The sequence below is a fragment of the Zootermopsis nevadensis genome, unplaced genomic scaffold (assembly GCF_977971745.1).
Source record: "Zootermopsis nevadensis isolate Lab colony 2312 unplaced genomic scaffold, Znev_1.0 Znev_ptg000003l, whole genome shotgun sequence".
NCBI classification, from domain to species: Eukaryota; Metazoa; Arthropoda; class Insecta; order Blattodea; family Termopsidae; genus Zootermopsis; species Zootermopsis nevadensis.
The window spans coordinates 16296809-16321641 of NW_028259135.1; the positions used below are offsets into that span (position 1 = coordinate 16296809).

The 24833-nt window shown below is 38.6% G+C and overlaps 1 protein-coding gene across 4 annotated transcripts in view; it reads right to left on the minus strand.

Annotated features, from left to right (window-relative positions):
- Positions 1-21311, minus strand: part of exp (expansion) — a 113521-nt gene extending 92210 nt beyond the window's left edge. Inside the window, exon 1 of one of the 4 annotated variants that reach the window (XM_022060007.2) lies at positions 21200-21311. In XM_022060007.2, coding sequence (XP_021915699.1) covers positions 21200-21261 — 62 coding nt within the window. In that variant the 5' untranslated portion in view covers positions 21262-21311. Of the gene's footprint in view, positions 1-3927; positions 4226-21199 lie in introns of those variants that run through there. The other 3 variants (XM_022060011.2, XM_022060010.2, XM_022060009.2) reach the window with 3 other exon arrangements.
- Between the last annotated feature and the right edge of the window lie 3522 nt (positions 21312-24833).

Below are 24833 nucleotides of genomic sequence, written 5' to 3' on the forward strand. Positions count from 1 at the left end.
TTGCCACAAAATTGTACAAAATTCTTGAAAACTAACACAAGTTTCTCCTAAGTCCATCTTAATATTATTGGTTCCAATTTTATTATTATTATTATTATTATTAATCTTATACCAATTTCGACGTCCTATAGTCATCTAGACCTGTAGGTTGGAGGTACCTGTGTAAAATCACCATGACATTGACTAAGTCTATACAGCCTTTCGTTTGCTAATGCTGAAATAATACCTTGAAACACCTCACGATTTCTTCCTTCCCATTTCTTTAAAGTTTACTGTACATGGTCATCCTCTCATATTTCGACGATAAGTAACGTGTTCCGTTGATAAACCGTTGTTAAATAACCCATCGTCAATCCACCCGTGACTAATAGCAAACCGGTAGTCGACGTGTCTTCTGGTTCGTTTGTCGGCAGCTTCACCGTCTTTGACGAAAGTGACGTCGGCGTGATGCACGGTGAAGCTGATGAAGAGAAAACGCGGTCAGCCGGTCGCAGCTCGCAGTGTTTTTGTTTTAATATCCGTGTCACGCCGAAGCTACAGAACGGTATGAAATCTAGTCGTCAAGAATGGAATAAGTGCAAATTATACATTTTTAGATGCGTCTCGCTCTCCTGGGTGGGGGGGGGGGCGAAAGCTACCTGTTAATTTCGCCGTCTCGAAGCGATCAATAATGAGGTACATGAAGATTTCTGTCTTCTGGGTTGTTGCGATCGCCCTGATGACGGAGGCAGTATGACCTCTGAAACGTTGGTTAACATCGACCAGACTACACGGCGCAACAACCCAGAAGACAGAAATCTTCATACTCAATGCCCTGATGACGGAGACAGTATGACCTCTGAAACGTTGGTAAACATCGACCAGACTACACGGCACAACAACCCAGAAGACAGAAATCTTCATACTCAATGCCCTGATGACGGAGACAGTATGACCTCTGAAACGTTGGTTAACATCGACCAGACTACACAGCGCAACAACCCAGAAGACAGAAATCTTCATACTCATCGCCCTGATGACAGAGGTAGTATGACCTCTGAAACGTTGGTTAACATCGACCATACTACACAGCGCAACAACCCAGAAGACAGAAATCTTCATACTCATCGCCCTCATGACGGAGGCAGTATGACCTCTGAAACGTTGGTAAACATCTACCAGACTACACGGCGCAACAACCCAGAAGACAGAAATCTTTATAAGAATCGCTGTTAAAAACCTCAAATCTTACAACGAGGTATATGCTCACCAATCCGCAGGCCAACAACCATTTATATATATATTAAAGCTTAACTTATACCAGCATAACGTATTTCATCCCCCATGGGATTGTCTTCAGTGTTCATTTTTAGTGTTTATACATCCGGTTCAACAGGGCGGTAGATGTTACAGGTTTAACTGAAATATTTTACCAGTTTAAACTGCATTAATACCATTGAAACATATCTAGAACATTTAACTGTTTAGTTGATAATAAAATTATTTTATACATCCTTGTTAAGTTTTCTGGTGTTCTAAAATTTACACGTATTTATGTCAAACGTTTGAAGTATATTTGGCTTATTTGTATCGAACTAAATTTTGTCGGTTCTCATTGCTTTCGTCTGTGTTACGATAAGGAATATTCATGCTTAAAGTTCGGCTGAACTTCGCGAATTGACAGTCTTATAAAATAATCTTAAGTTGAGGTCATTATATGAATATGGTGTGGCACTATTTAAAAAATAATGCGCGCAAAATCGATATAAAAAGCTTGATTCCTAACGAGGGTTAATGTGCGGACTTGCCATCGTCGTGTTCCACTCTTTGCATAACACTCGGGGCCTACGCTCCGAGTCTCAAAAAGAGAAAGGCGCGGGGTGATGTATGCGCATGGTGCAAGGCACATTTAGTCATTACACGCAACGACAGGAATATTTGTAATCCATTGCGACATTCGGAGTATATTATCGCAAACCGTATTTCAACACTTAAGTCACAATACTTTATTTAACATGTATTTAATAGCTGGTTTGTACTAAACACTATTGGAATTCAGTTGTTACATAATTTGCAATTTAACAAAATATTCGCCGGATGCTAGCACGTCTGTCGGATATATCACAACTAAATAACTACATGTTCGTGTTAATTTTTCCGAGAAAAAGCTCCTAATCTCTACAAGTAACAATAATAATGCCTGCAAAGTAATTCATTATAAAACAGTGACCAGCAAATGCACCCACATTTCACGTCACACGATTCCCAGAGAAGGCCTACACAACGCAGGAAAATAAACTACAGTAAAATACATTATTTCTTCTTGAAACGTCCGTAAAGTTAGATCTACATAAATTCTCGTTGTATCGGTAAACGAAAAGATTAATCCGAAATAAGGTGTAATGGATTAAATAGGGTACGAATTACTAATTACATTCATTCAAATTAACCCACAAGGCATGAATTTACTCCTTGTGCGATATTCTGAATTCTCAACCAACGTCATCACTCTCAGGTCCAAATTGTAAAAATTATTATTCCAGCATCATCATCATCATTCCCCAGCTCGGTACCTGAGAGACTTTCCTACGTTCAATATCAGTTCTTTAATTAAAAATTGTCTTTCTGCTAGATGCGCATCAGCTGCTGACGTTATCTGCAGGGACTTCGATATATTTGAAACGAAAATTGTTTTCCCTTAAACACATTCTATAATAACTGTGTTATTCCCCGTTTTTTATACTCGTCTACTCACCGCTGACTGTGTTAGTATTCTGATTATATAAATGCTCTGATCTAGTACCTAGTAAATTTTGCATATTCCCATTTTAATCTAATGTAATAATTTTTTTAAAATTATTATTAGAAATATATTGAGGTATTCTAGAAATTTTTGTATTAACGTCATCTACACTCATGCATTTTTTTTTATAATCTCGTTATTGTCATCTTTCGATATTTATTATTGTGTTCTTCTCTTGTGCTGCGTCTGTAATTGGCCTTCTGGTCGTTAATGCGGCACATTAATAATAAACAATTGAAATATTATTATTGTGTCAGTGCCCCACTGTTTGGTAATGATTGAGCGCAATTGGATTCAGAATGAAATGCAGATAAGAGTGGCATTAGCAGAAAACTGTGCAGAGAACAAAATAAAATATGGGCACGCAAAAGGAGGGGGTGAATACATAGGCGATCAGAAAGTCTTAATTCCCTGGGTACTGACCAGAAAACCTGACAGGGAAACTAAAGACGGTGGTTACAGGGCACTAATTTAGCGGCGGGAGGCCAAGGGTTACAGTAGATGGACAGTCGCTCAGCTTGTCAATAGATTCCCTGCTTTTCAGGAAAATCAAGGTTTGTCACCGCGTTTACAAGGACCGCAATTGGATCCTGCCCTAAACCAGATTAATCTAGTCACACAGTTCTTAATGTGTTTTAATATTATCTCCAACCTATATCTAGGAGTTCCAAATTCTCTTCAGAACTTTTTAAAATCTATATTCTCCAACAGAGCTTAATCATTTATATATCGTCATGCGAAATGAAATCCCTTTTTTATCTTAACTTTCTTCTAATTATAAAATTGTGATAATATTTCACAGGGACATTAGTATACCTAGAGTTATTTCATGAACTATTTTGATGTAGGCTACCAGTTACCGAAAGCTACACCGAGTTACGAAGAATCAGAGATCTGCAGTATTAATAATCAGGGGTCCTTCCACCACCAGATCTTCCTTTTATAACCAGATTTTTCAGAAAAATAAACTTGTTAATGTCATTTGTCGCAAATACTTGGTGGGGGAGCGAGTTGGAATTCACAAAACCTGCCTCCATGTACGTCAGTTAATAGAGTGTAATTTGAAAATTCCGAAAGATCCATATACTAAATAAAATATATTAAAAAGTAATACAAACACACAATTTAAAACAATTTAAACTTACCTACTAACGAAACTTATCGCTGCACAAATATAAAGTTGAATTGAATAAAACTGTTATAACTTTCACCCCAGTTAAATTTAATAAATTATATAAAAATATCTAAAAAGGAATCTGCACAATATCGTTCCACTTTTAAAATTTGCTTTAATCCGAGGTTTTCTCTCGCATGGCCACAACACTCGCACGGTATCCTCTGTCACTTGTTTTTCCAACAATGCACCACAATCCACACGTTAGCCCCACCACTGCGCCCAGCGCGGACAGACTAAAAGTCACTAAACTAACTGAGTGAGATTGTCAAGAGACCACGCGTGTGCACTTGTAGCGCATGCGCCAACATCACGACTAGACCATTGTTGTGACGTCACTACTGTGACGTATACAACTTGCAAGTGGGCCAGACTGTTCCGCCTCCCTCAGTATCTCTCTCCAGCATCATGTCTAACTGTATCCAAGGCAACGAGCAAAAACTCTCTTCTTTCTCCATCACTTTCTGTTTTAACGAAGAATTTTGTTGCCAGTCCTGCCATCTCTGTGCTGTGTAAGAAACTAGAATACCATGGTTACCTAAATAATTTATTGTAATGTCTGGTCGTGGCGCAGGTGGAAGGTGGACTATAATAAGTGAGCAATTTCTCGACTCTCAGCAAGAACTCTGAACCATGGAATTCTTTTAGTTGGTTACTGGGAAATTGTCAGTTATCTTCACTTGAATCCAGTGATTGTGGAGACGTGATAAAATCTTCGCATGAGACGCTGTCTGTAAGATATTGTGTTACCTAGGGACGCGAGTGTCCTTGTGTGTCTCATGTCAGCTTCTGAATTCTTTGTTCTATTTTTATAAATATATTGAGTGCAGAATATGTTCCCAACAAACAATACCACAATTTTAGAGGATAAGGAAGTATAATGATGGGTTCCATAAGTTGTATTTCTCTCTGATATTGTCAACATTGTGAAGATAAGAAGAATGTTGTGTATAGATTGAATTTAAGTTTTTAACGCAATAGATCGCTTATGAGTACTGTACGCAGATAGGGAGGTAATAATAAAATATACCTTACAAAATTAGGTTGTGAATGTGTGAACAGGATTGAACTCGTCCACGGTATGATCCAGTGACGGGATTTCATAAATGATGAATCTCGTATTTGATTAGAACCGCAAATTCCTTGATGAGCTAAACAAATGACAACTGACCAAGGAAGAAACATCGTTTTTAAATTAATCACTAGCGTTACAGGTGCGTGGTTTATAGGAACTCGGATGAAGTATTTGGCTGTGTACTTGTGGCGTAATAATTGGCGCATTCTGAAACCGTGAAACATTTCTAAGAATTTGAAAGTTTTTTTTTTCTTCTAATTATATTTTCTACGTGGAACCATATTTATGTGGGCTTTCACTTACTGACGCTCATTCACATGGACGTTGTCTCAATAAAGATTCCTAGAGCATTTTATCTTGCACGATCATCGTTGTATCAGAACGTAATATACTTGCAGTAGAAAATGTTTAAAAGACCGGAAATGTGCCATCCATACACGCGCGTTCTTAGCAGAAGTCTCCTTTGCCGTGCCTGGTTGTACTCCACTACAGTATTCTCACAAATGCTGTATACAATCAAACCAGCAACTGGCTCTTAATCGGTTAATGCACAGAATACACTGCTGTAGCTCTGTATTTCCATATCGATCGCTGGTAAGAAGACGAACACAAGAGACATGAAACATAACACAAAACCAAAGTCATTTGGCATATAATCTGCTTCAGAATCGATAGACAACAAAACATAACATACGACCTGAAGATGATGGACAAGAAACGTATCGAAACGTGTAGCAGACTAGATATAGTAATATTTTAAATGAGTTTCAGTGTCAGAAATTACTACAATTTACTTGTATAATTTTACTCCAAAGTATTACATTTTACATAAAGTGAATGTTAAAGATTTAAAACGTTTATTTGAAGCTTTGGTATACGCGTTGCCATCCGAATGTAATGACATAATACTTATAACTGTTCAGTGCCGTCTTTGGTTTAACAGGCTTCGAAACACACTAATGTTTCTGAAATGCATTGACATTAAGACTGCTGAAGTAGACTAGCCACGTAAAAGAACACAGAAAATTTTGGGTCTCCAAGCTTCAAGTGTACCTTTTGAAGCCAGTTTAATGGATTTTATTGGTCGCGAAGAATCGTTACAATGAAAATTCTGTTAGTAAACTTACGACACGTATTTCTTAAGTGAACTCGATTAAGATCTTTTAGATTCTATAGAAGCAAGGGATTCTTTTAACCAGCTTCGTAGCCAGGAACCTTTTAAAGAAGACGCTATACCGTGAAGTTGTTAGGGACAACTCTATGACCCAAATCTGATCAAATAAAGAAGTTTCCGATGAAGATAGTGACACGTACAACCCTTTTGTGTCGATGTTTCATTCAGCGGTGGGATAAACATCGCTGTCTATCCACGTATTTGGACTCATATAAATAAAGGATCCATTTTCGATCTTAATCGGATCTCTGGCTGATCTTATCTGGTGACGAAGCACTTGATTGTAAATATTTTTTTTCTGAAAATTAGGCGTCAGTATTTAGAACAAACTCTGTCTGTTTTTTTATCTTGATCTAACAACATTCATGTGATGACACATTTTAAAGATGAATCGTTTATTTCTTTTTAGAACGCTCATATGCATGTATTTCAATGTTAAGTTGTTGTACTTGATTTCAAATGAGTTTGACAGGAAATTCTTATCAATATAAAATCACTTTCACCATAAAACATTTGTTCCATATAATAACAATTTTTATAGACATTGTAAATTCTGTAATTTACAATTCATCTTGAAGGAAGATAAAGTTCGGTTTGAATCACAGACTTCGTGTGTTTTTTCAAGGCAATGTCCTTCAGCCATATGAGAGGGGCCTAAAACAATGAATTCATTGTCTTACACACATCCTAAGATAAGCCGTCAATTATTAGCCAACGCGTAGAAGAGTGATGTTGATTTGGCAAGGGTTGCCGACCGGACTCAGACGTCTGAAACAATAAGCGAAATTGAGCAAAGCTCTTTACTTCGCAAACTGTGGTCCGCAACCTCGACAAGTGCCTGGTAATTCAATGACCTATGAAGAAAATGGAATAAATGTAGTAAAAGAAATGTCATTACTTAAAACAGGCGCATTGATACAAGGAGACGTAGAAACGGATACTAAAATCAAGAATGCAAATAAATAATATTCATAAAAGTCAACATTTTAATTGCGTCCTTGTGTATAATGTTCTGTTATATGTAGCAATGGTATGAAATTCTTACCATGCCTAGACAGAGGAATTACTTTGTATGTTCAGAACACAAAGAACAATTAATATAGCTTCAGGTTTCAAGTACATTAACTCATTGTTTTACTAAGTTTAACTTAACAATTTATTTTTTGTTAATGCATTTATAAACATTAATATTAATGACTAATTTCTCGGTATGTTCAATAAATTTTCACTATAACGAAAACACGCCAGGCCATGCGTATGGAACCAACTTTGACACCCCTCACAGCCAGTAACTAAGGTGACGACAGTAACTTTACAAACAAGAACGTAGGACGTAGAAAGAATTTCATAAAGAGTATATTCCAACTCTGGCTTACGAATCTCTTTATGAAACTTTAGATTCTTACCAGCATCACAAAATCCCACTATCCGATACCAATATAAATTAGTTCTATCTAAACCTGTTTGTTTAAAGTACGTTACAATATCCTGTTTGCATATACACTTACGTCGTTTTATCCCATTAAGTATTTCGGGAGAAATCTTTCTTTTATACACATGGTATATTCCGACCGACCGATCTTAAATTTTTCAGCATTTGAGACCTGGGCCTTCGTATCAGACGATCTGCGAATCACATGTGACTACTACTTAGTTCAAATGTTGACATCGCATCAGTTTTTATCATGATCTGAAGATACACTGCTTGATTAGCCACTCACTTACGGCAAAACATTGAACAAGCAATAACAGTATCTTATTCGAATGTACAGAGTCAACTTTAATTTGCGAAAAGAGAATTTCAGTGAATAATTTTATTAAAACTTGCAGAACAGTCGACTCTACAGACTTACAGATTCAAAGGCCTAGTAATTTTGCAACGTATGCTGCCATAATGTTTACCTTACCTTCATTTATTAATATATAAAAAGATTCACGAGAAAAATCATGCTATATAAAATTATGCAATCCAACAACAATCACGTATTACGGTACAACAATATCAGTAGCAGATCTAAGGTTCTTGATATATTCAATTGAATAAAATTTTTGGATATTATCCATCTCTATCTCCGTCTTCAGGTTCCTACACAGAAGACGGAGATAGAGTCCCATCTCCGAAACGTCGTTTTACGTTTTATATTTACTAGACGATGGATAATATCCAAAAAATTTATTCAATTGACTCTTCACCATCGTCAAGAAGTTTTAGATTTGATATTCTTGATATATTGTTACCCTTTGTAACATGATTCATGTTACCTGAAAATAAAGCCTTGTGTGTTTGATGAGACGCGTCCCTCCTTTAATTTTCATGAAAATATCGGTCTCAAATACACGTGCAATTAAATGGTTTTATGTACAGTTTCTCATATATTTCCCTTGAGAAAGTCTTGGGTTCGATGCCGGAAAAATGAGGTTAAAATTTTCTTACTAGACTTTTCAATCCTTTCCCTCTTAAAAATACGCGCGTTCTCCATGGTTCGGATTATGATCAAGCGAGACATTTCTGTTTTGCTGGACCGTTACACAACATTAATTATCAAGTGTCCTTATAGCTAAGAACGTTGGCGAAATGCCAGCATGAGTGATGGCCGACTACACCGTTAGTCCATGCTAGAGGTCGCATTGAAATCAGGTGTATTAAACATCAAATGATCACAGAACAGATGTTTAATTACTAGTATTCTATGTTCTGTTCGTATTACAGAATGGGGTGGGTAAATATTTTTTATTTTGAGGATGGATGTGGCGTCTTTAATAAAATCTATAATACAAAAAAAAATTAGATATCCATAAGTTATCTCGCTAACCGAGCACACTTTGCAGGTAGCCTTTACGATAAAGATTGAAAAGTTAACTGATAAGTGCATTAAACTATCACTGAAATGCCATTAGAGTTCCCCTGATTCGGAGTCGTAACTGTGGCTTGTAACACTAATAAATGTGTCTAATAGGATTTTGGGCTGTTACGCCATAGTAATAGTAGTAATAGGACATAAAAAATCTGCACTTCGGTTTAAATATCATTTTGGTTTACTTACTAGTTGAAAAGACCCGTTGAAATTCGACGAGTAATAAGTTCGTGTATATGTTCCCTATCTCGTTTCTTCTAATCCTCAAGCCCTTCTGCATCTTCTTGTCTAAACATCTAACGTGATACTGAGTTTTAATTACATAGATATTTTGCGATTTACAGTACTGTCTCTATAGTACGTCCTATTAAAATATTTGGTTTTTCCGTCAAATCACAATGTATTTAAAATAAGATAATTAAAATATCATTCTGTGTTCCATATCGAATAATCGATTTACAATTGGAACATTTACAACATGTTTCGGTTTTATTAAAACATCATCAGGTGTAAAATTATATTAATAAATTTAAAACTTAATTACAATTTTTTACAATTTTTTTTTCGTAGTGTAGTTTTTTGGAGGTGTTCGTGTCCAGATATTTTCATATAATGGATCAACTTTATTGTTTGAAGTGATGCTTTTGATGTTTACATCGGTCAGAGATGAAATAGTAGACACGTTAATGTGTCTGGAGGTGATCCAGAAGTATTACCGTATCCGAACAAGGTTTATTACTGATTCTGATTACGTCCTATGTATGATATAGTTAATAAAACTGGGGTGGTGTACTAATTCAAGTAGACTGGCATTCATTCAGCGTCTCGTAGGTCATTGAATCACTAATTTAATCAGAAATCATTTTTCGATGCGATCAGAGGTCATTATCATACGTGCTCCAGCAATGTAGTGGGTCCTTTTCCATTGTTGTGTAACAATGGCCTCCGACCAACCAGGTTTCCTGCCTTCACAGGAAAAAAACGTGAAGCAGACAGGTATTGACGGGCACATAAGCTGTTATTAGCTCACGTCAGAGCGTGGATAACGCCTAGAAACTTGTAAAAACCCTTTTAAACCTCGATCTAGAGGCAGGCCAGACTAAATATTTAACTGACAATATTTTCCCCACCCCTGATCTAACAGCGTAGTGATGTTGTCCTTGATAACTTTCAAAGTGTAGCTACTGAATTGTTGCCAGACTAGTGACTAAGTAGACCAAATCCAAATGAGGCAGTCAGGAATTCTAGTTGCTTTCACTCCACATAACGCAGCTGGTAAACAGTAAAGTTGTTTGCATAAATATAAATATCAAACTGTAACGTGTAAACGTGGCGCGCTGGAAATCGGCGCAACAACCCAGAAGACTTCAGACTCACCGCCGTAAAAATCCTTAAATCCTACGAATTTCCGATAGTTAACAAAAATCATTGAGTAGTTATAATTTATTTGCTCTGATTACAAATTACAATAATTCAGTTCTTTATTTTAACTTGCTAACTCAGCAGCTACAGGAACCATCTATAGATTCAGCACAAGAAGATAAAATAACAATAATTTGTTGGTAGTAGTATTTATTTATTTTATTTAGTGTTCTGTCTGACGACAGGTCCATATGAACAGGATCCTTCCATCCTTTTCTCGGACTGGGACCTGTTCATATACGTTCTTGGCAGATGATCCAGAAGTGGTTTGCCATTGCCTTCTTCTGTGTGTGAATGGAGTAATTGTTGGGATGCCACGGAGGAAAACTCCGTGTTGCCTAGACCACGGCCTTGCCCAACACAAGTTATAAATTCGGGCACCGCAGGGAATCGAACCCGAGACCCCAGGATTACAAGGCCAGCGTTATAATTATAATATAATAATAGTTGTAATAATAATAATAATGCCGTTTATGTCGACGAGATGTTAAGACATAAATAAAATGACATTGGGGCCCTAATCAATGTTTTCATATCCGATTGTAACATGCAGTAGTAACAGCAATAATTAAAATAACTAAGAAGAGAGTTGTTCAACAGCTGATTAAGGAATGTACAGTCTTTTATATAACCATAGACTTCTTCGAAGTGTTCACTGTGGTCACTGTATCGAGCCGTATGTTCAAGTCCACACTTTCCCACCCGATTTCTGAGATCCATTTTAATATTATCCTCTTATCTAAGCCAAGCTTTCTGTGCTATTTGTTCTCCTCACCAAATATAAATATGATCATATGATAAATTAAGTACAATGACGTGGAACATGTAACTATGGAATGATTTGTTCTTTTGTGTTCGGGACCTGGTTAAGGTTAGTGGAGCCAAACGTGACCAACATTAGAAGAAGGTTTCACTGTACCAACCTAAAAAATGTCAGGAAGAAAGAAGCGATAATTAAACGAGAGTTGTACCATAGGAACTAAAGACAACAGACGATCTGACACCGTCGATGTTGCTCAGTATATCCGGATTGTTACATAATATTTGTAGGAGATTAATATCACGCTGTGTGGTCATATTATAATTATTGTAGCAACGCCTGGAACGATTATTATGTACGTACAGCATTGCGATATACAAGCGTTGTCCCTCATTTCGGAAGGCACTGTGTCCACAATGCTTTCATTTGTTCCACCAGACAAGTGAGAGAAACGGAGGTTTATCTTCTTTTTATTTTACGGGAACATTCAGAAAGCGAAACATTTTTTTACACATGCATGCCGGATGTATTTCTAGTGAAAATTTACCAACGGTGTACTGTTTTACACTATCAAACGGCTGGTAACTACAATGAGATAAGACATCAGTAAGATCTTCTCGGGCAATCAGCCTTGTCAACTGACCGTAGTAAACCGACGTTTCGGGAACCAAATCTGTCACCATCATCAGGGTTCTGATGTGACTGCATACCTCGAACGTCGCCTACACAGACGCGGCTAATTGCCCGAGAAGATTTTATTGATTGTACTCGCGGCGAAAGTCTCAAATTCTATAGAGACAAGACGTGTTTCACGAAAGCTTAGTCTCAGATGAAAATACTCGTGTGACAGAAAGATCTGTGTGTTTCGAAGCAAACAGTTTTGGTGTTATAATTTTAAAGTTTTGTCTCCACAATTACAGGCAAATTAATTATTGGGCAAAACCGTAAAATCCTTCTTTTCTCTGTTATGTTATAAAACTTCGCCCAGATGTGTTCACCCATTCCGTTTACAAGGTCTTCCAGGTTGATCCTTCATTAACCGTTGTTATAGTGTGGAAATTATTTAGGATTTCCTTTCCACATTTCTTTTACTATCTGGGCTTATTTGGTGTCATAAATGTTTAAATTCATGTACTTTTTATTGGTTTATTTTCTATCTCAGTCGTGGTCTTACGTTTAAGGGTTGCTGTTTCCATTATAATCCGGCTGTCAGACTACTAAAATATTTCAAGCCATGTGGATTAAGAAAATGTGAAAAAAATTCAACGTGATTTTTTGGAAGCCTGAAGCCGGAACGAGTGAACACGTGACCTGACTCCTTAATTGCTATGTGATGTTTTGTTACATTATATTAAAATATTAATCTGGTAAAATTATTGTTATACGCTCCCATGTGTGTGTGTGTGCACCGTTAATATCTTGATCTGTAACAATTTCAAAAGCAGAAAGAAAATGCACGTTAAACATAAAATAAAAAGATAGTTAAATGAGCCCCTGTTCCTAAGCACCACGCCGTGACGTGGCGACTGACAGAGGATTAAAGATAAAGCTCCAAGCATTCCTAATATCGGCATTGGATGCAGATGAGTGGTCAGTATCACGTTACGTCTGTACGCCATAAGAGAGAACCTCCGGAACCCATTGGTTACAGAACTACGGATATCCGGTTGATAAACAACGTTGTAGTTGATGCTTCAAACTCTTGTCGTCCAGACCATCCACAGGCAGGCAGCCTCTTCACTGATTGAGATCGGCCCGTCTCGACTGCGATGAATTTACATGAAGTAAACAGAGAAATTACGTTCGTGTAAAATAGTCGGAAACAGAAATGCGAAGTAGGAACACACGGAGCAGTGATTAGGTTGGTTAGTGGAGCAGCTAGGGCCGGCACATGCAACAGTGACTTCCTCTCCGTGTCGTCCGTGTGCGTGATGTATGTTCAAGTGTGTCCGGCGAGCGTGCGATGTAATAAATAGGCCGTCTGCACTACATTCCAAACAAGGACGTACGTGCCACCTTCATGCAAAAGTGGCACATGTCATTTTGTTCCATTTCCGGACGAATGGTTTACCAGCTACGTGCAGACAGTTATACGACTGTCAGCTGGAATTAACAACGCTGATTCACCTGCTCGGGTTATAGGCCTATAGCGTCTGAGACAGAACGTTATGACTGGCGAATAGGTACTAGGTGCGATCGGAAAGTTTCAAGACTGCGCCTATAAAAACCCGTACACTTATCTCAGGTATTAAATTCATCCATCACCCTCGAAGTTGTTCCCCTGGGAGTGAACACAACGATCCCAGCGTCGCTGCCAAGCCTGGAATCATCCCTGGAAATCTTTCTTTGTCAGCCTGTCAAGCACCATCTGCGATTCTGCCTGAATCTCTTCTATCGTCTCAAATCTCCTTCCCTTTAGCTGAATTTTCATCTTTGGGAAGAGGAAGAAGTCACACGGCGAATAAGGAGGGTGCGGGATGACGGCCATGGTGTTTGAGGCCAAAAACTGCCGAACTTTGAGGGCGGTGTGCGCTGGCGCGTTGTCATGATGCGTCGCATGTGGAGTTCTTCCTTTAGAATCAGCTGACAGGTCCCATAGCCTATTCCAACAATGTCGCACAAGTCGTTGATGGTACGACGTCGATCTTCGTGAATGGCCTGCCGAATCTTCGTAACATTTTCGGGCGTTGTGCTCGAAGATGGTCGTCCAGAACGCTCGTCATCATCGACAGAGGTTCGGCCATTTTTAAAACGTGAATGCCACACAAAAGTTTGTGCACGACCCATTGCGGACTCCCCAAATGCTTGCTTTAGCATTTCATAGGTTTCCGTAGCCGTTTTGGCGAGTCTTTGGCAAGAGATTCAGGCAGAATCGCAGATGGTGCTTGACAGGCTGACAAAGAAAGATTTCCAGGGATGCTTCCAGGCTTGGCAGCGGCGCTGGGATCGTTGTGTTCACTCCCAGGGGAACTACTTCGAGGGTGATGGATGAATTTAATACCTGAGATAAGTGTACGGGTTTTTATACGCGCAGTCTTGAAACTTTCCGATCGCACCTCGTATGAGTATCGAAGGAGGTAGTTAAAATTTATCTCTCTTCACAATTCAAATGCTGTGGGTTCTTATAATTCAATAAAAAGAAATTGTTATCACAATATTAATGGTATTTTTATGGAAATTATCTAATATTTTAAACTCTAACTCTACTGGAATATGTTTACTCGTCCCCGAGATGAAAAATTCTGTCGAGCAGACGGACATAACCACCCCAATATGCGTTATTGTGTGCGCCTCGTCCAGAGATCGCATGTAAACTGTAGCTACGTTTTCGGAGCTCTTAAGATTCTATTTCAAGGATTTCTGCGCAATGGTAGACTCCGTGTTATTAACGTGTCTATAACATTTAATAGAAGAGGATGATAACGTCTCCAGAGCCTTCAAGTGAAATACCGCTGGTTACGCAGGCGTGACATTTGACAGAATTCCACATATTTCTCAGGTTTATGTGAATTTATGAAGATGCTTGTCTAGGCATTTAGTTTCGTGACTAGCCTTTAGGAAGCGTCTACGTTTCTGTTTATAGGTTCCATGACCATGAAACAAAAGTAAATAATTCTTAAGAAACACTGCTCAAAATTACAGCATCTCAAACAAGGGGTCAGATTAGTGTAATGATAACTTAATATATATGCATTCGAGAAGCACTCGGTTCGAATCTTAGTCTGGTTTCTGTCTTCTGCTTTAGTAATCCTCGACCACCCCCGCCCCAGACGAATCAGACAAACAAAGACAGACGAAACTTTCAAATTACAGAACGCGGCTGTTGAGTGAAAGGAACCTAGATTCTGACCTCAGGCTTTTGTGAATAGCCGGAGAAGCCATGGTTGGGGATACCCCACGCAAAATTCCGTCGTGTGGATTCCCCCATCCAGTCCCTTTGGCTCGCAAAACCTCACGTCTTCAAGCAAAGTGCTCGCCGTTGTCCTCTCTTAATCGAAATTAGAATGTCTCAACAAATTTGAACACAACTTACCAATATCAAATTTAGTGAAAATCTGTTAAGCTGTTTTCGAGGTTTTAAATGCGGACAGAAAGACAGATATTCTAAAGATAATAGGCTTCCTTTTTGTAACTTTTAATTGCAATAGTGTCCGAAGTGTTTGGAGTAATTTTAGTTTATGTAGACACGCTTTATCAACTGCTTGGGCCAGTTGGCTAAATATGGCTGTCTTCTGGGTTTTGCTTGGAGGGAAAGTCAAGAAAATAAAAAAGGAAGGAAGGAAGAAAGAAAGACAGATGTGGAAGAAGAAGGGAAAATACAGACAAAGAATGAGGGAATGCATAAAGATAAAAATGAACAACGGTAGAATGAAAGAAAGATGATTAATTTTAACAGCAACTGTCAGCATCTGCTGTCGATGTACCGAGCAGTCACCAATTAAGAACCACTAAGGCACGTCCAGACCTTATTGTGGTGTGGAATACGTCCTTGGGCGCCCATAGCAGAACAGCGCGCTTAAATGTGACGTGCGCATGGCTCACTAATGAAAGTCATCCCTTCCTCGAAAACTCGGACTATACGTTTCACAAAGACGTCGGAATTATTATAAATTTATGGGCAGGAGAGAACTCGGGAGAATTAGGTTGTCAGTTGTTGGGGGGGGGGGGTGTTGGGGTGGAAAAGAGACTGCTGCTTATACAATTTCCAACATCTTTGTATGGTAAATGACAGGGTCCATTTTGAAGGAATTGGTACGTATGAAAATATAAGCGTCTCTTTCGGTACGGGGAGTTAGATACTTTAGTAGATATGAAATAAGTTTCATAACAAATTTTTGGAAAGATTGTCCAAATTGGAATGCAAAGAAATATGTTTTATCTGTTTTGTGTACATGTTTAGTGTTTTCCATTTATTTCCGATGCAATTCTTTAATTATTACATACAAACCGATGAGAAATATATGAAGGTTGAGGTCGCAAGACAACTCAAGGTAATTTTACAGTCACAACAATATAAGACCCGAGGTTTTCCGAATAGAGGGCTTTAAATATTTCAAGGTCATTCGAAAGTAATTTTTTTCAAACGCACATTTCTGCCGATCTGCTGGAATCTAAGCAACAACAATCATGTTCTGAAACGTCGGTAAAGTCCTTCCAGACTACACGGCGCAACAAACCAGAAGACAGCCATCTTCATTTTTCTTTATAACTGGCAAGGCAGACTTCAGCTCAAGTGTCGCTTGGTCGTTAGGATTCTGTGCCCTTGTATCCATCTCGAGCGTCTTTCATATTTCTTTCATTCTTAAAATTTCGAAACTTTCGCGTTGTCGAAAAGAACGAGTTGAGCACGAAACTAATAGAAGTTGCTTCATGGGACTGCCAGAAGAAGTAGACGTGAGTTACGGTTTGTAATACGAAAATAAATAAAAAGAGGTCGCATGTTATCCACTGACGTTGATAATCGTGATCAACCACGTCTGGTCCATCAGCTCCTCCCATTCCCCGCCCGATATTTCCTCACTTTCATTCCATTATTATTTGCAGTTGCGGGTGTTCAACCGATCTTTGTTACGCTATGAGCGACATAAATAACACAGATGAACCCTTTCATTATTAGAGTATTACGTTCTTTGCCGGAAGTGGCCGTCCATCTGTTTAATCCCCGAAATTAAAGAACATTCCGTATTCGATGCATACGCTAAATGTTGTCGGGCAAATTCAGTTTCTTTTCTTAACTGATAACGATAAAACAGAGACCTCGTATCTCTCAAAAATGACTTGTCATAGAAAACATTGTTAGATGACGTAAATACAGATTTAATTAACATCTGAAATATTTATAGCAATTCTGCTCTATCTAGATAATGTGCATATTACGTAATGTATGCCTCACACAATTTTATGACGTATGCATTAGTCTTGAAACTTATTCTTCTTCTTTTTCCGGTTTAACAATGTTTGTACATTTTCCGGTACCCTTTTAAGGGTCCCCAACCCTTTTCAGTTGGCTTGATCTGTAGACATTCGGTAGGACTCCTTGGACGAGGGATCGGCCCGTCGCAAGGCCTCTACCTGTACACAGGACAAATGGCTTGAGTGGGATTCGAACTGCGGACCCCGTCTTGAAAGTTTATAACCCAGTAAACATTATCTTGCTAATTAGTTATATAAACGTATGTATTGGCATCAGAATCCCAGCATTTCCCTGAGTTTGTTGTTACTCTTTATCTTGTGGGTTTATAATTCCAACAAATATCAACAAACCATATAATCATTGCTCTATAAGTCACTGTTGCACTACAGTTATATAGACCAGCTGCTACCAGCACAAGGACTGACTCCAGAACTTTCTGATATCTATTGTTCACGTGAATAATATTCATTGGTCCATTGCGTCACACACCCCATTTGTATTGCCGTACCGGGGCGGAATGGTATGAAGGTTGTACCAGTATTAAACTGCAACGCCAGGTATCTTAACGACTATTCATTCCACGTGGCGAGTCTACCAAAAAGTGTAAATTAATATTTTGTAACAAATAATAGACTTATTAACAATTAAAATGTAGTACGTACATTCACTGTATACATCAGAGCAATTAGCAACAAGCAACAATACGCACTATGCAATATAACATCGTCTGAACAATCACACCAAAACAATGAAACTGCTAGTTTGAGGAAATACAGTATGAGAAATTACTGTGACAAAGTTAGGAAACAAACGTATGCCGGATTCCAACGGATAGTAACACGTTCCATTGTCGTAAACGTCAGGTTTTAGTAAAAGTTTATTTATGTTAATTCGTTTAATAATGTCATTGTTATATTTATTCCTTTCTTTTTAAATGTTCTAACTTCTACAACAGATTTTCAAATTTTTTTGGACGTAAATACGTCTATACGGAAGGGTCATTCGGCAAACAAGTGAAAGGAAAACGTGTAAGATCCATATCAACAATGTGTAAATATGGACCGACAACAATGGTTATGTTACCTAAGAAACTAATTGTTGCGTCATCCTTTTACTCGTCATTGTTGTGTTTCATTACTGCCGTCAACAATGGGCTTTCGTTATTGCGGAGAGAGCTGAGCTGTGAATCGCTTGTAAAAATAGTGCGTCGTAGACTAAATAATTTTGTGCTGTTAAAAACCTTTTAGAATATCACAATTACTTATCTTATATAAGAATTATTACATTTCATTACATTCAGAAACCTTCCTTTCATTGTATTTATTGCTTAAATATAATTTAAATACAGAGAGGTATTTACGTCAGATTCTCCGGAACCGTGGTTCCACTGTCAACTTTTTTAAAACTAGACAGGCCCCCGTATAATCGGGAGTCTGTGTGTCCCACTTATTTAAAGAGTCAGTAACTTTTCATTTTGTATTAATGGGTTTCGTGTGATTCTCATTACAAATAGAGACAATTTCCGTTTACAACATTAACCAAATCGGCCTTTGTAATGGCGCGGAGTTCTGTTTTATTTTAGTTACGGATTGAATTCTTAAATATTATTTAAGTGAGTGCCGTTTTCGGAGGGTTAAGGCTGTTACCGCCACCCCCCCACCCCCCCACTTTCGACGTCCCGGCATCGTATCATCTAAGCCCAGTGTCCCGCGGTCAACAGTGTGTAAACCACTGTTTCGTGAAGGGTCAGTCTAATCTGCCGGGCGTTGCTGTGGCGACACCCAGAATGGGATTGACAGCTCTGAATTTCACGCACGCAAATCATTGTTAAGATGCAGTTCTTTCAATGGTATGTTTTTCCTATTCTGGAACAGACTTCGAGGTTCAGTGACTTCTCAACATGTAAGCTAATCTTAAACACGATTTAAATAAATCATGCTGTCTCCTAACTAACGCTTTCTCTTCTGGAGTACGGGGATCAACACGAGATTTTCCATTGTTATATACAATGCAATCCTTTGATATTTCTGTACTTCAGTTAACTCATCCCGTGGAAGATATTTATTTTCGCAGTACAGCAGATGGTCAAGACGTTCGCAGCTATAATCTAAATACGAAGGTTCACTGCCGTATGTACAGAAGTCCGCCACTGCGCCTTGTTCTTGGCTAGTTCCTCCAGACAAATTCCAGGGATGGTTCATTAAAATAGGCCACGACCGCTTTTTTTCACATCCTTTTCAATTCATTATTCGCCATATAGTCTGAGCTACTGAAAAAGCATCGTTAAATAAACCATAATTATGAAGATTTCTGTCTTCATACTCACCGCTGTGAAAACCCCAAATCATAAAAACCATAATTAATTAAAATACGACACTTAAACTACAAATGAAGTCCCCTTGGGTAATCATCCGCGCCAACCGTTTCGGAGGCCTGTTTACTTTCTGTCGTCATGGTGGATTTTACTTAAACTGCATGAGCGTGTGCTGATTCTCCAGTATTTAAGTTCCATCAATTCAGGCGCTATTCCGTGACAAACCTAATTGAACACACATTTTACATTAAATATAATAATTATTTGTTGTGCTAGGTTTTGTGTTTGTGAAAGAAAGATTAAAATCGTGAGTAAGGATTAGCGGTGCACTGTGTACGAGATGAGCTCCAAAATTAAGTTTCGTTTCGTTTTACTGTAAAACGTGTATTACTAACAATACAGTTCACCAATTTTATTGACTTTAGTTTATTCCCCTATAAATTGACAAATCAGACTTATCTGGGCACTTTTAGGAAACTCTTACTATTTAAACTAAGTGCGCATAATAAATAATAATAAAAATTTCCCGACTTCTATGGAACCTAAATATTTGCTAACGCGTGTTGTTTACTTTTACGGTAAATTTTAATGTGTATTCTGAGATGTGTCGTTACCCAAATAAAAACCACTTTTAACCCTTTTTGGGTAATTTATCCAGGTTTCGGGAGCATTGTGTTAGTGTTTAGCTTAATCTCAGAGTCCTCTCTGACCATCTGATCCATATTCTATTTATTTTGAATGAGTTAATAATTTATTTTAGTTATAGCCACGGTGGTCTAGCGGTTAGAACGCTGGCCTTGTAATCCTGGGGTCTCGGGTTCGAATTTATAACTTGTGTTGGGCAAGGCCGTGGTCTAGGCAACACGGAGTTTTCCTCCGTGGCATCCCAACAATTACTCCATTCACACACAGAAGAAGGCAATGGCAAACCACTTCTGGATCATCTGCCAAGAACGTATATGAACAGGTCCCAGTCCGAGAAAAGGATGGAAGGATCCTGTTCATATGGACCTGTCGTCAGACAGAACACTAAATAATAATAATAATAATAGCTCAGTAGAAACTTGGGCCAAATGATCAGAGGGGATGCTGAGTTCAAGCTACGCCTTACGAACAGGAGGACGGCCTGTGCCTGATGTGGTCTTGAAATCCACTCCCCGAAGACCATAGGAAACCTTTGCCACATGTTTTATGTGATTTTTACTGTTGATGTCCTGATGGCACTTAAAAGAGCTGGTTCCTCTGTTATTGCAAGTCTCGATTATTGTTATTATATATTTTACTTATGTTTCGTTTTCTTATTTGTTTTCCCTGTCCTCATTCCTCAATTTGTATTTTGTCTAAAGATCCCATATTGGCTCCGTTGTTGTCTGTTATCACCTATTTCCGTCTCCCTCCCCTCATCTGTCTCGCCAAGTTTTGTGGTAATACTGGATTTTAATGCATACATTTTTCTGTTATATTAGCAGCTTAAATACAATTTTAAATAGTATTCACTATTTAAAATTGTATTTAAGCTGCTAATATAATAGAAAATGTATTATAGTAGCTTCTTATTCTTAAACAAACGTACAAACAAACCTAAACAACCCCCCCTCCCCCAATTCGAACATTCTCGTACGTTCTTATCCACACGTAACACGGTGTATTAGTCTCAAAAAGAAATGGCGGCTGTTGGCAAGAGACCGGTGTTATTGTGTTCGTCTTGCTGTACTACGAAGATCCTTACCTTCTATCTCTGGACCTCTTCTGTGTCCCTGTACCTTTAATCGTCCTATACAGGGACATCATCTTGATACAGAATTTTGATCACAAGAAACAACCTGAATTTCACTATCGACAAAATTTAAACACACTCACTTCACTAAAACACACAAACACTCAAAACAGAACACTGCTCATTAATTAACCTTTGATATAGTCACTTTGACACTCTTATGCACAATATGTCTTTTAATTAGTTGCGAAGTGATGTGCGGATTTTCGGGAATTTTTTTACTAAAAATAATGAAGTAAGTACCTTTGATCACAAATTTGATTATTCAACGAAATGACCAAAACAGTGTGAATAATTGCATGTGAAACATAATTTAAATCATTATATTATTTGTTTACGATGTTATTTAAAAATATTGGCACTAATGGAAACGCACATTGGGTAGTTGCTATGGATACGAAACTAAGAAAGCGACAACAGACTTCACTGGACTGCCTTGAGACTTTGCACTTCTCACTTATTGCACTGATACTGATGGTTGTGGAATTATCCTTCTGCAGTTTTTAGAATGATTTTTTTAGAAAACTAATAGCTTCTCTACCCACACATTTTCCCCCACTCTCTACCCCCACTCTTACGTTCAGACCAACTTTCGCTTATGTTCATATCTGCCTCCAGGTACGTCGTGGCCCTAATACTTCAGTAATGTTAGTTGGCATTAATATAATAGAAGACACTGACTTACTAAGGAGAGTCCCGTTAAACGATCGGTTACAAAAACATCGTTTTTGGTTGTAGTGAGGCTTCTTATTCAAAGTTGCAAAATTGTTCAGGAATTTAATATTTACTATTAAACTAGCAGTATGTCCGTAATGTTACGGAGGGAAATTCGACAAATGCTCTCATCTCTTATTAGTCTTTATTGACCAAAGGCGAAAAAAAAGTTGAATATCACAGAAAGAAGTATCATTCTTAAACCGAAAATCTTCGAAATTAACAACTGTGCCTGGTTTCCGAGCTGCTGGAAGCGTCCTGACCAGGACTCGAACTGAGGACAATTGTCTGGAGTTCTGACCTTTCTGTGTTCTCTTCCTGATATCATACCCCAAATTTAATGCAATCGATTTACCCGTTCTCGAGCTACAAGCGAACACGCACACAATTTCAATTTCATATGTCAGATGAAAGGACTTTGTGTGGGCTGTTTTCAGCTGCATCAGGACAAGGACCAATGTCTTACTACAGACTAAAAACGTAGAATTGGATCCGTCCGTTAATGACGTACCTGTTTGCAGTCTCGGCCAGGGTGCCGATTATCATGATTGTTATTATTTGTGATTTTCATTCGAAGTGGCTGGAGAATAAACGTTACCATTTACCTCTCATCTAATTCCGAGATCTCGAATATGTGAGGCTATAACTCCATGTCTTCGTTTCGAGGCACTTGCGAGGCGAGTTGCGTTTCGTTTCAGGCAGTGCCAGTTTTAAATTGGCTAAAAATTCCAAAGAGACGGACGGAATCACAATCAACTTCCTTTCCGGGCTCTCAAGACCGACCAGCTGTCCGGAAACCCTTCCCCTCACGTAAGTCACTTCAGTGCCCGAGCGTCTTTGTCCGGTTGCGTCACGCGCCGAACCATGTTCTTCCTACTCTCTCTTCGTATGTCACATTCAAACAGCAGTTACGTGACAGAAGCGATTGCTGACGTGAGATCTGAACAAAACTGTGAAGCACTGAGACACACAAAAACAATATAATCAGACAGAATAACCGTATTTTAACGGCAAAGATTCTAAAGTGCCGCACCACGATGGTGTACAGGGGGCGTGGAGATACACGTTCATTCATTCTTAACCTCGGTATTGTATAAAGGTTACGTTACTTCATGCTTCCCCCACTTTTACTGACTTCATCGAATCGTCTCTCCCGCGTCTCCTTGTTTTTTCTCTCGTAATCCTGTGGGACCATGAACACCTGTCTGCACCCGTCCTGAAGCCATTCACGTCTTCCTGCCTCTTCCCTAACCTTGGGAGTAAACGGGTAAAAAGTTGGGAAACCGGGAAGAAGTGGGAAGGACGTAACATTTTGAAAACATGATATTTTTATTAAGCAGACAACTATCGTCGATTACGATGCCAATTTCCCACGTGTGATGGTTAACTTCTATTAACAGTAATTATAAAAGATTAGTTAATTGATGTGCCGTGTATCAGTATACGAGTCACACTTACAAGTCGGTACATTTTACTGACAGAATTAAGTATCTTTCAATTAGAACAGAGAATATTGCAGCAACAAGTAGTAACAGACGAATGGAAATAGCGGAGTCCAGTTAGCAATTTACGAGCCGGTTTAGCCAAGCAAACCCACTAACACAGATACCGCCGTCTCCAAGTTGGTTTGTTTCGAGGACTAGAAGTCGACAAAAATGCAGTCACTGGTCGTAACTGTAAGTCCTTTCATGACCTCACCATTCTGTGCCTATTGAAACTCAATTTTTATTTTGTAAGATTTGAGGTTTTCACAACAATAAATATTGAAGATTTCTGCCTTCCGGTGTTTGCCTCCGTCATCAGAGCGATTCGCAGGCAGTATGACCTCCGAAACGTTGTTAAACATCTACCAGACTACACAGCGCAACAACCCAGAAGACAGAAATCTTCATACTCTGATGACGGAGGCAGTATGACCTCTGAAACGTTGGTTAACATCAACCAGACTATACAGCGCAACAACCCAGAAGACAGAAATCTTCATACTCATCGCCCTGATGACGGAGGCAGTATGACCTCTGAAACGTTGGTTAACATCGACCAGACTACACAGCGTAACAACCCAGAAGACAGAAATCTTCATACTCATCGCCCTGATGATGGAGGCAGTAAGACCTCCGAAACGTTGTTAAACATCTACCAGACTACACAGCGCAACAACCCAGAAGACAGAAATCTTCATACTCATCGTCCTGATGATGGAGGCAGTATGACCTCAGAAACGTTGGTAAACATCGACCAGACTACACGGCACAACAACCCAGAAGACAGAAATCTTCATACTCATCGCCCTGATGACGGAGGCAGTATGACCTCCGAAACGTTGGTTAACATCGACCAGACTACACAGCGCAACAACCCAGAAGACAGAAATCTTCAATGTTTATTATTTAACACCAGTTTTTGTTCGGGCATTAGCAGGTTCTACAACTATGATTCCGCTTAATTCTCGTTGCGTTGTAAATCTGACAAGTGTAAAAAGTATATTTCACGTTGGTAAACATATACACCCACATTTTTTTATTTAGTCTGTACATTTCCGTCACATCAAACAGGCGTTGTACGCTGCTATGAGCCTAACATAGACCCTATCAAAATACGTGGCATATACAATTTACAGATCTTAATGAGAACTATGCTTTTCACTTACGTCACATATTTTTTGACGAAACATGTGCTTATGGTACCATGATGTCCCTGTTTTATTCAGTATGTCCCCTCTAAGATGTTGAATCAACTGACCGATTTCCACAAAACTTCGTATCATAATTAACACCATTACAACGCCCATACTAACATCATGTGTTTATGATTAACAATTTTATTTTAAGCTTCCAAGCACCCAACCTGTGCGTAAACTGTCAATAGTTTA